Below are 11,659 nucleotides of genomic sequence, written 5' to 3' on the forward strand. Positions count from 1 at the left end.
TTTTTTTAGATGGAGTCTCTCTCTGTCACCCAGGCTGGAGTGCAGTGGCGTGATCTTGGCTCACTGCAACCTCCGCCTCCTAGGCTCAAGTGATTCTCCTGCCCAGCCTCCTGACTAGCTGGGATTACAGGTGCCCACCACACCACACCACACCCATCTAATTTTTGTTTAGTAGAGACGGGGCTTCACCATGTTGGTCAGGCTGGTCTCAAACTCCTGACGTTGTCTCCCCCACCTAGCCTCCCACAGTGCTGGGATTACAGGCATGAGCCACCACACCAGGCTCAGTTTTCTTTTTATTATGAACAACTGGGAACATTTCAAATTCCAATAATAGAGGATAAACCATAGCGTCCTCATAAATATAATGTGACCCCATTTCAAATGTATTTTTGAAAGGTTTTTGTTTGTTTGTGTATGTGACAGAGTTTCACTCTGTCACCCAGGCTGGAGTGCAATGGTGCAATCTTGGCTGACCATAACCTCTGCCTCCTGGGTTCCAGTGGTTCTCCTGCCTCAGCCTCCCGAGTAGCTGGGATTGCAGGCACCCGCTACCACACCTGGCTGATTTTTATATTTTTAGTAGAGACAGGATTTCACCATGTTGGCCAGGCTGCTTTTGAACTCCTGACCTCAGGTGATCTGCCCACCTCGGCCTCCCAAAGTGCTGGGATTACAGGTGTAAGCCACCATGCTCCGCCTTAGTTTTGAAAGTTCTTAATCAGAAAAGTCAAGATGCAAAACCGTCTATTTATTATTATCTCCATTATATACATACATACACATATACAGAGAGAGAAAAATTAATGAAAATAACCAAATGTTAACAATCAGTGCCTGTTACAGAATTATGATTGGTTTTTTCCCCTCTTTTCCAAATTTTCTACAGCTAAACTTTTGAAGTTTTTATAACCAGGAAAAAAATTTAAAAGTTTGCAATGCATTCCAGAAATAAGTGTCTCCGACTTTGCTAATTTAAATTATTCATGCCTTCTCTGCCTGCCTTCTCCGCCTTGCTTCCTAAGGCTGGTGTTCCTGGCTTGACATTTTCAACCGTGTAAGTGGAGAGCGGTGAAGAATGACGCCCCAGCCCTGAGAGCTGAGGGCTGCCCTGTTTGTATTTCCTTGGGTTGCTGTAGATGTCACAGGGAGTCCCAGGCCATCACAACCAGGGAGCACAGGATGTTGCCAGGTGTGGGAAAAGGCCTTAAGGGCGTCAGAGTCCCGAAGGAAGCCTCCTAAATCCCAGCTAGGGAATGGAGATTTCAAGCGAGTTCTTGTTTCTAGACTGAGATCAACACACTTGCCTCTTACCCACTGGCCCAGTGTGTCCTAACCTTGGCTACAAATGAGAATCACCTGGGGGACCTTTAAACAAACACTGTTGCCAGTATCCCACCCATAGTCAATTCAATCAGACTTTTAGGGGTGGGCCCCAGCATCAGTGATTTTTCAGAAGTTCCCCACCTGATTTAGATGCACAGCGAAAGTTGACAACCACCAGACTCAACATACCAAATGTGTTAATGGGCCCAGTGTATTCAAGGCCCTGCAGTTGGCTTCATCTCCCCTGGCATCCTGAGAACTCTAAATCCCTTCTAGCTGTTTGCTAGTCAAACTCCTGAGCTTACTTTCAAAGAGCTTACTCATTCCCTCCTTCCCTCACATGACCCCAGGCACAGTTAATGGTTGTTCCTAGAGGACTTTGTCTTTGTTCCTTCAGGATCAGCTCAAGTGAGACTGCATCCCCAAGACTAAGATCTCTGAGGAGAGTAAACGCACCATCTCTGTACCTCCGGTTCCTGGTACAGAGTAACTTCTTGATGGTTATCAAATGCATGAACAAAAGAATGAATGAATGCAGTGGTGTCCCATCATCTGGTAACAGACTATTCTTTGATGTTTTCATTTTCAGGGTGTACAGATTATAGTGTTTCCAGAAGATGGCATTCATGGATTCAACTTCACAAGAACATCCATTTATCCATTTTTGGATTTCATGCCGTCTCCCCAGGTGGTCAGGTGGAACCCATGCCTGGAGCCTCACCGTTTCAATGACACGGAGGTGATTCTGGCCTTTTTCCTCAGTAGGCTGAGGGTACACAGAGATGAACTAAGTCAGGGACCAAAAGCTGTGACATGTTAATCGAGATCAAAAGAAGACCTTAGGATCCCAAAAATCCATCCCAAACTCCCAAAGATCCATGTGCCACATGTTCATTCCATTAAAGAGTGTCTGATGTTACAAGGCACTTACTCATCTATGGATCTTTCCATTTATTAATTACACAAGAAATACATGAACGTGTACTTAAACCAAACCAAAACAAACCAAAAGTCAACAAGGAAAAGTTCTTCTTCACCACAGCCTGCCCTCATCCTATGCCTTTTCTTAGAGCAACTGCCATTAACAATGTGATGTACATTCAGCTGTATTCTTTCTATGCATCTCATAGTTATTGACATCCTCTTTTTATGCATACTCTATGCTTGTTTTTAAATTTTTGCTATTATAAGCAAAGTTTCAATGAATATCCTTGTACATATATTTTTGTAAACGTGTTCAAGTTTTTCTGTAAGATAAAATTTTTAGAAATGGAATCCCTCAAAGGATATGTACATTTTAAATTATATTAAGAGTATAGGCTGGACGCAATGGCTCATGCCTGTAATCCCAGCACTTTGCGAGGCCAAGGTCAGTGGATCATGAGGTCAGGAATTTGAGACCAGCCTGGCCAAGAAGGTGTAACCCCGTCTACTAAAAATACAAAAATTAGCCGGGCACTGTGGTGGGTGCCTGTAATTCCAGCTACTTGGGAGGCTGAGATAGCAGAATTGCTTGAACCTGGGAAGTGGAGGTTGCATTGAGCCGAGATCACACCAACACACTCTAGCCTGGGTGACAGAGCGAGACTCAGTCTCAAAAAAAGAAAAAAAGGGCTGGGCACAGTGGCTCACACCCGTAATCCCAGCACTTTGGGAGGCCGAGGCTGGTGGATCATGAGGTCAGGAGTTCAAGACCAGCCTGGCCAACATGGTGGAACCCTGTCTCTATTAGAAATACAAAATTAGGCCGGGCGCGGTGGCTCAAGCCTGTAATCCCAGCACTGTGGGAGGCCGAGGCGGGTGGATCACGAGGTCAAGAGATCGAGACCATCCTGGTCAACATGGTGAAACCCCGTCTCTACTAAAAATACAAAAAATTAGCTGGGCATGGTGGCGCGTGCCTGTAATCCCAGCGACTCAGGAGGCTGAGGCGGAGTATTGCTTGAACCTGGGAGGCAGAAGTTGCAGTGAGCCGAGACCATACCATTGTACTCCAGTCTGGGCGACAGATTGAAACTCCATCTCAGAAAAAAAAAAAAAAAAAAAATTAAAAAAGAGTACCAAAGAGTACCAAATTTCCCTCTTAACAATCTCTGATTTCACTACAGCTTCAGTAATCCAGTAATATAGTATGAGTGCCTCTTTTCCCATCCTTTGGTCAATGCAAAATAGAATAATCTTTTGAGCCTATGCACAGTGGTTCACATCTGTAATCCCAGCATTTTGGGAGGCCAAGGCTGGCAAATAGCTTGAGCTCATGAGTTGAAGACCAGCCTGGCCAATATGGTGAAACCCCTCTCTACAAAAATACAAAAATTAGCTGGACATAGTGTTGCATGCCTGTAGTCCCAGCCACTGGGGAGGCTGAGGTGGGAAGATGGCTTGAGCCTGGGAGGCAGAGGTTGCAGTGAGCCAAGATTATGCCACTGCACTCTAGCCTGAGCGACAGAGCCAGACCTTGCCTCCAAAAAAAAAGAAAAGAAAAAAAAAAGTATAATCTTTTGAATTTTTGCCAGTCTTAAGAAGGTGAAAAATGATGGATATCTCATTGTTTTAATTTGCATTTCTCTCTTACTAATGAGATTGAGCATCATTTGAGATGTTTGTGGGCTATTTTCCTTTATTCTGTGAATCACCTGTTTACCTAGTTTGCACATTTTCAGTAGTGGTTGCTTTTTCCTTATTGATTTATTCTTTTTTTTATATATTTTTTTCTACTCTTTTGCTGATAAAGACATACCCAATTGATTTATGATAGCTGTTTATTATGGATACAATATAAGTACTTTTGTATTTGAAAACTGGGAGAGCCAAGTACAACAGTGCATACCTGTAGTCCCAGGTTCTTAGGAGGTTAAGACAAGAGGATTGCTTGAGGCCAGGAGTTCAAGTCCAGCCTGGGCAATATAACAAGACCCTGTCTCTTTTAAAAAAAAAAAAAAAAGGAAGCTAAACAAAGGATTTTAAAAACTTATTTATTTATCCTGTAGGTGCTCCAGCGCCTGAGTTGTATGGCCATCAAGGGAGATATGTTCTTGGTGGCCAATCTTGGGACAAAGCAGCCTTGTCATATCAGCGACCCAGGGTGCCCAAATGATGGGAGATACCAGTTCAACACAGATGTCGTGTTCAGCAATAATGGAACCCTGGTTGACCGCTACCGCAAACACAACCTCTACTTTGAGGCAGCGTTTGATGTTCCTCTTAAAGTGGATCACACCACCTTTGATACCCCCTTTGCCGGCAGATTTGGTGTCTTCACATGCTTTGATATATTGTTCTTCAACCCTGCTGTCAGACTCCTTAGAGACTACGAGGTGAAGCACGTTGTGTACCCGACTGCCTGGATGAACCAGCTCCCACTCTTGGCAGCTATTGAGATTCAGAAAGCCTTTGCTGTTGCCTTTGGTGTCAACGTTCTGGCAGCTAACGTCCACCACCCAGTTCTGGGGATGACAGGGAGTGGCATACACACCCCTCTGAAGTCCTTTTGGTACCATGACATGGAAAACCCCAACGGTCGCCTTATAATTGCCCAGGTGGCCAAAAATCCAGTGGGTCTCATTGATGCAGAGAATGCAACAGGTGAAATGGACCTATCCCATAGTAAGTTTTTAAAAATCTTGTCAGGCGATCCGTACTGTGAGAAGGATGCTCAGGAAGTCCATTGTGATGAAGCCACCAAGTGGAACAGGAATGCTCTTCCCACATTTCACTCTGAGATGATGTATGACAATTTCACCCTGGTCCCCGTCTGGGGAAAGGAAGGCTATCTCCATGTCTGTTCAAATGGCCTCTGCTGTTACTTACTTTACGAGAGGCCTACCTTATCCGAAGAGCTGTATGCCCTGGGGGTCTTTGATGGGCTTCACACTGTACATGGTACTTACTACATCCAAGTGTGTGCCCTGGTCAGGTGTGGGGGTCTTGGCTTCGACACCTGTGGACAGGAGATCACAGAGGCCACAGGGATCTTTGAGTTTCACCTGTGGGGGAACTTCAGTACTTCCTATATCTTTCCTTTGTTTCTGACCTCAGGGATGACTCTGGATGTCCCTGACCAGCTTGGCTGGGAGAATGACCACTATTTCCTGAGGAAGAGTGGGCTGTCCTCCGGCCTGGTGACGGCGGCTCTCTATGGGCGCTTGTATGAGAGGGACTAGGAAAAGGACGTGGTCTGTGGGGTGGACTCCGGCCATCATGTCGACAGCTTCCACAGGCCACAAGCCCTGGGACCACCTCTCTGCCTGAAGAGCAGGAGCCCATTTCTGTGGCACCAGATTCCACCCTGGGAATTGTGGGAGCAAGCAGGAGAGACAGATTCCCTCAGTGTCTTCCTCTTAAACCTCAGTTATTGAGACATTAGCTGGTATTTTCTATTCACATTCGTCTTTTTCAAGCCACATCTTCCTCTAACAAATCTCTCAGTATGCACCTGGTCTCAAGCTAAAACAAAAATAAATGTCAGTTTATATTTTACACATCCACAAAGCAGTGGCTTGGTTTTTTTTTTTTCAATCTTGATCAAGTGACACCCAGGACATGTAAATACTTCATAAGCCTTAAACATTTTCTGAGGTAAGAAACAAACTCTCAGAGCAAAAGCTCTATTAGAAATGGCCTCTGTGGGGACCTTTCCCATTCTGGCCATCCAGAACTCTATCCAGATGAAATGGCAACGCCAGTGCCACCAGCAGCGTCAGAATTGTAGACCTTAAAGCGGCTCTTAAAAATAGAAAAGAAGTGTTTCTCACATCTGCCAGTAATGGAATTTTCTGTCAGTAAATGGAATGTGTGGGCAGGACTTGGAATGACTGGAGAGGGTGCAGTGCTTCGGGGTGAAGGGCAGGCGGGGACTGGAAAATGCTGAGACGGGGGCAGCCATGGGAAGTAATAGAATTCTTTCTGTACAGCACAGCTCATCCAGGGATTCCAAGGGCCTTAATAGATCACGGTAGTTTTGGCAAGCGTTGGGCACGTTGCCCGACTGAGCAGGATGGTTTGATGCTGGTATAATTTGATCTGGAGCCCTGTAGAGGATCTCCTTACTTTGCAGTTATGCATGGCACCCCATGGAGATAAGTTGCCTCGAAGGGCATGAAGGGTGGCCCACTTTAGTCACGCATTTATTCAGTCATCCAACAGACACAGAGCAGGGGCTTCCCGTGTTAGGAATTCCAAATGCAAAATTATCAATTTCAATACGGTGAAGGCATTTTTAGGCTACTGATTTCTGTGTAATTTGTGTCCAACATTTCAAAGCCATTTAAAAGGATTTTGACTGCATGCCTAGTAACTGTTTCAGGTCATTTTTTAAGTGCAGAATGGATAATTAGTCTTTAGCGATTTGCCTCATAAATGTGCCATTTTGTTTGAACTCCTTTTTCGTTTTTTTTAAACAGTATATGCTTAAACACCACACGATTTCATACAGCAAGAAAATGAACTGATCTCCCTGTTCCCTCACAGTGCAGGCTTCCTGATCATTTTCTTGCTCTTAGGCAGGATAATTAACAACATGCATGGATTCTGCAGTCAGATTGATGGGGTTTCCAGGCATGGCCTCAGCATTGACTCCTCACTGGAGAGACCTCGGGCCCAGTTTTTTATTCGCAGAATGCATGTTGAATAAACTGCGTGGGAAAAAGCAAAGCCAGCCCCAGCCCCTGCTGACTCACTGCTCCCTGGAAGAGACCTGGGATAAGTCAAGTCTTCAGGGAATAAGCAGGAAGGACTTGGAATTCCTGAGCAAGCCCTGGGTTCCCCGCACCCTAGGAAGTCCCTCTGGAAGGGGAGCAGAACCTTTCCCACCAGATGACAAGTTCATCTTCCCGCCCAGTGTAGATCCCACCAGGCATGAGCTGTCGGGCCAGAAGTGGCCCCAGATGTGGCTGTCCACCGCCTACTCTGCTTCCTTGCCTCAAACTCCAGGGAGACAGAAATTACCTAAAAATGCATACCATTGCTTTATGCCAAGATGATTCAAGTAAGCCTGAGAGAGAGGCCAGTTCTAAATACAGACTTGGCAGAACTACTTCACCCAGTAAACCTCGAATAAGCACCTGCAGGATTCTCATTCTCCCTTCTGGGCGGGGCACCACAAACTTTCCCTGAGTGATTTTCTACCGCCGATTTAGAATGAATTGCTCATGAAGTAGAAATGAGGGGAAAAGCAAATAATGGTGGTAGAACAAAGTTGTTTTTACAATTAAAAGAAGTAGCTGCCAGATGACAGAACAAAGTAGAGGACGGGAAAATAAACCGTTTTCAGGGAAAAAGTGTACCTATGACTAATGGCTGTGATATGCTTTTGTCGATTGCGATCTTGAAATTCAGGAAGCAAATGGCAATCTTGACCACAGCGTGGAGGCAGGAAAGCAAATGCCTTTTTGGCTAAACCAGGCTGAGGGGAAGTAGGTTGGTTGGCGTGGTTTCTCATGTAGGTGCAGCTGTGCTTTTCTGTGGTTTTTCTCACATGGGAAGTGAGAGGCACAGTGAGCTGTATTCACGCTGGATTGAAAAGCCCTGTTCTTAGAGAAGAAAAAACCATGCCTGCCAAGTCCCACAGCCCACCATATCCGCTTCCAAGACACAGGCCTGTCCAGAGCCCCTGCTGAAGGAAGCCCACCCAGGGCACTTTTTCCCACAGGTGGCCCTGCTTGGTACCTGCGCTCCCACCCCCACCCCGGGCCATGGCATATTGAACCAGGAGGAGGCACCCAGCCCAAGGCCAGCCAATCAGAGCATTGGCTGATGTTCCAGGAGGTGGCCTGGCACAGAAGATCTGCTCAGAGAGAACTGACGGTGGATCAGCTACTCTGATTCTCAAGGAAACTCAGAATTGCTCAAGTGAAATGACCACCTAACGAACAATTTCTCAACGAAGTGAATTTATATAGGACAAAATAGAAAGGCATGACAATATGAAATGTATTGTGCACAAAGGCCTAGATGTAAGACAAGAGCTGATGTGACCTGAAGCTCTGTGAGCCGGACACTGCCTGGGGGGCCATGTTGCTGCTCAGGCCAGAAAAAGGTCCTTGTCTCCTGGCCTCAGTCTCATGGCCAAGCCTCCCTTTGAATGTTAGTTACCTATGCCCACATAAATTGCCCCAAATCTTAATGGCTTAAAACAAGCATGGACATTGTGAATTCACTCAGTTCTGGGGGCGTAGGAAAGCAAGAGGGGCTTGGCTGAGTTTTTCCGGCTCAGGGTCTCTCCTGAGGCTGCAGCCGGTTGAAGGCCTCACTGGATTTGGAGAATATTATTGGTTGAATTGTGCCTTCCCCCAAAAAGATACGTTGTAGTCCTCACCCCTAGTAGCTCCGAATGTGGCCTTATTTGGAAATAGGGTCTTTGCGATGTGATGAAGAAGTTAAGACAAGGTCACACTAGAGTAGCTGAGTCTTTAATCCTATATGACATGTCCTTCTCAGAAGAGAAGAAGACACACAGGGAGAAGATGGCTATGTGACAACAGGGGCAGAGACTCCCCCCCACCCCCCACCCCCGGTAGAGGCAGGGATGCCTCTACCAGAAAGGCACACCAGGGTTTGCGTACCAACAAACACCAGAAAATAGAAGAGGCAAGGAACGACCCCCACAACCCACCCTTGCAGGTTTCAGAAGAAGCATAGCCCTGCCAACACCTTGATTTTGGATTTCCAGCTTCCACAACTATGAGACCGTAGTTTCTGTTGTTTTAAGCCACCCAGTTCAGGATACTTTGATATGCCAGACCTGGGAAACAAGTACAGAGGATCACTTGCAAAATGGCCCAGTCACACAGTGGCAAGTTGGTGCTGGCTGCTAGCAGAAGGTCTCAGTTCCTCACCTGGGCCTCTCCATAGGAATAGCTGAGTGTCCTCATGATGTGGCCCCTGGCTGCCCTGAAGCAAGTGATCCAAGAGAGCACAGGTGGAGCTATGATGTCTTCTATGATCTAGTCTCAGAAGTCACAGTGCTGCATCATTTGGCACCATCCTATTGAGTGACACAGGTCAGCCCTGCTCCCCATGGAAAGAGACAGAGGGTATTAGATGCCAGAGGTGCTCACTGGGGACCATCCTGGAGACAGGCTACCTCTCTGCTCAGTCCACATCACAGCTCTCCTGTTTCTCACCCCCCAGCAGTTCCTGCTCCTCAGGTCGAAGTTCACATTCTTCACAGCCTCAGCCTGCCTAACCTTTGAGCGCACATGATGGTCCTTACCCTGAACCTGGGTCTCTGGTCCAGCCATGGCCACTTCTTTAAGCTCCTCCAGTATGTTGAGCACAATCTGGCCTCTGTACTGTTGTCTGCTTGAAATGGCACCTTCTGATGAACAGTCATCCATCCTTCAATGTGTACTCTCTCATCACAGCTTGTGAATCTTCACTTATTGAACTGGTGTTTCCCATTCCCAGTCCCCAGAGCCCTTTCTCATTGAACTATTAATCTAAGTTCTCTCTGGTAGTGAGTGACAGCTCTGTGCTAGATGCACATAAATGGACTCTTTTAACCTCCATGAGCCCTAAAGAAAGTTTGCTACAGCTATTTTGCAGATGGGAAAACAGAGACATATTAATGAATTGCCCACATGCAAATATGTGCTGACTCTTGGATTTGCATCTTCTTTATGGTGACTCCAGGGAGATCCACCCTCTAAGACCAGAGCCAGGGTCCTATTCATCTTTTGTCTCTGCAGCGTTCAGCATGGCGCTCTCTTGGCTAACAAAGTCTGTGCTCTATACTTGCTGACTGCTGAATGAATGAATGAATGAATGGGCAGTCGAAAAGAATGTTTATAACGTTTAGATAGGCCAAGAAAAAAAAACCCATTATTTCCCTTTGGAAAGTTTTTTTATTTTCGTGTTTAGTACTGAAGTAAAACAAAAATCTAACAGCTGCGCCACTAAAAATGAAATTACCAATAGATGGACTCTAGGCATCATGCATATATGCTTTTTTTCACAGATAATTTTTCTTCTCATTTTCCTTCTCCTTCTCCTCTTCATCTTTTTGTTTGGGCAAAAAAGAATTTATTAACACGTAACTGGAGAGACTGAGAAGAAATTCTTTTCAGGTATTTCTGGATCCAGGGGCCCAAATGGTGTCTCTGGACACAGTATCGCACTCTGTACTCTTCTTTATCATTTTCTCCCACAGGTAGTCTCTCTGTGTAGTTGCAACAGTGGCCATGACACTTCTAGGCTTCATCTGCCCCTCAGCGACTCCAGAGAAGAAGCTTCTCTTTTGACACAGTCCCTAACATGTCTCGGAACTGAACTGCCTTGGCTCTTGCTTAGGCCACATGCCCCTCCTGAATCAATGATTGGCCAGAGGGCTGTGATATTCTGATTGGCCAGCACGGAGTCACATGGCCACCATTAGTGGGCGGGATGATAGGCTTAGCTCTCGCCGGAACTTCATGGACTGAGGGGTGGGCGCTGTCTCACAGGGGAACCCTGGGACAGCCTTACAGGGGAAAGGGTTAGAGTCAGGCCTAAACAGCAAACGTCCATCAGGCTTGCTTCCTCTGAGCAGAAATTTCACTGCGGTGCCAGTCGGGTGTTGCTGCAGTCAGGGCCGTGGCAGGAAGGAGACGGCACACCCTGATTAACTGAGGAGAGTTTAAGAAAGTGATTTACACAGGTGTGAGCAGCATGGAGGGGAGCCAAGAAAGGAGAGTGCACTACCCAGGGGCTATAGCGACGGCAGAATTTTGCCTAAGCCCAGACAGAGGTATCCAACAGCCTGGTATGGTGCAGACCAGAGGCTCTCGAAAGGTGGGCTCCAGGCAGCAGCACCAGCAGCACCAGCAGCACCAGCAGCACCTGGGAAATTGCTGGAAATGCAAAATCTTGGACTCCACCCCAAATCAACTTAATCAAACTCTCTAGGAGTAAGGCCCGTCAATCTGTGTTTAACAAGCCCTCCAGATGATTCTGATCCTAATCAAGTGTGTGCCCACTGCTCTAAGGCTGCATACCAAAGCAGGTGCACGGTCTTAATCATCACCTTAGTCCTCTGAAGCAGGCAAGTGTGTCCATTTTATAGAAGAAGGAGCTAAGGGTTGGAAGGAAAGTCTTTGCCCGAGACTAAAAACAGAATCCCAGCAACACGGGGCGAGCCTGAATTCCCACCCCGGGACCAATGCACAGTAAGTGTTTCCACATCGCTAACCCCGAAATGTTTTCTCTCCCATCATGCTAATTTTCAACCTATTATCACTCTTTCTGGGCGACTTGTCATCCAAATATATTATTTTTGTTTTGTTTGACTAAAGGCAATTACATTTACTTTTTCCCCAAGTACTGGAATGTAATGGTTGAAATTCCTACCAATGATCTA

General features: G+C 46.3%; 1 protein-coding gene across 5 annotated transcripts in view; it reads left to right on the forward strand.

Annotated features, from left to right (window-relative positions):
- The window catches only part of BTD (biotinidase), a 48,812-nt gene extending 41,208 nt beyond the window's left edge, over positions 1-7,604 (forward strand). For 4 of the 5 annotated variants that reach the window (XM_017522460.2, XM_017522459.2, XM_017522462.2 and 1 more), the window contains exons 3-4: positions 1,916-2,065; positions 4,317-7,604. In XM_017522460.2, the coding sequence (XP_017377949.1) occupies positions 1,916-2,065; positions 4,317-5,489 (1,323 nt within the window). In that variant the 3' untranslated portion in view covers positions 5,490-7,604. The remainder of the gene's footprint in view (positions 1-1,915; positions 2,066-4,316) is intronic. The other variant, XM_017522461.2, reaches the window with a different exon arrangement.
- Positions 7,605-11,659: the final 4,055 nt, after the last annotated feature.

Source organism: Cebus imitator, unplaced genomic scaffold (assembly GCF_001604975.1).
Source record: "Cebus imitator isolate Cc_AM_T3 unplaced genomic scaffold, Cebus_imitator-1.0 Scaffold24, whole genome shotgun sequence".
NCBI classification, from domain to species: domain Eukaryota; kingdom Metazoa; phylum Chordata; class Mammalia; order Primates; family Cebidae; genus Cebus; species Cebus imitator.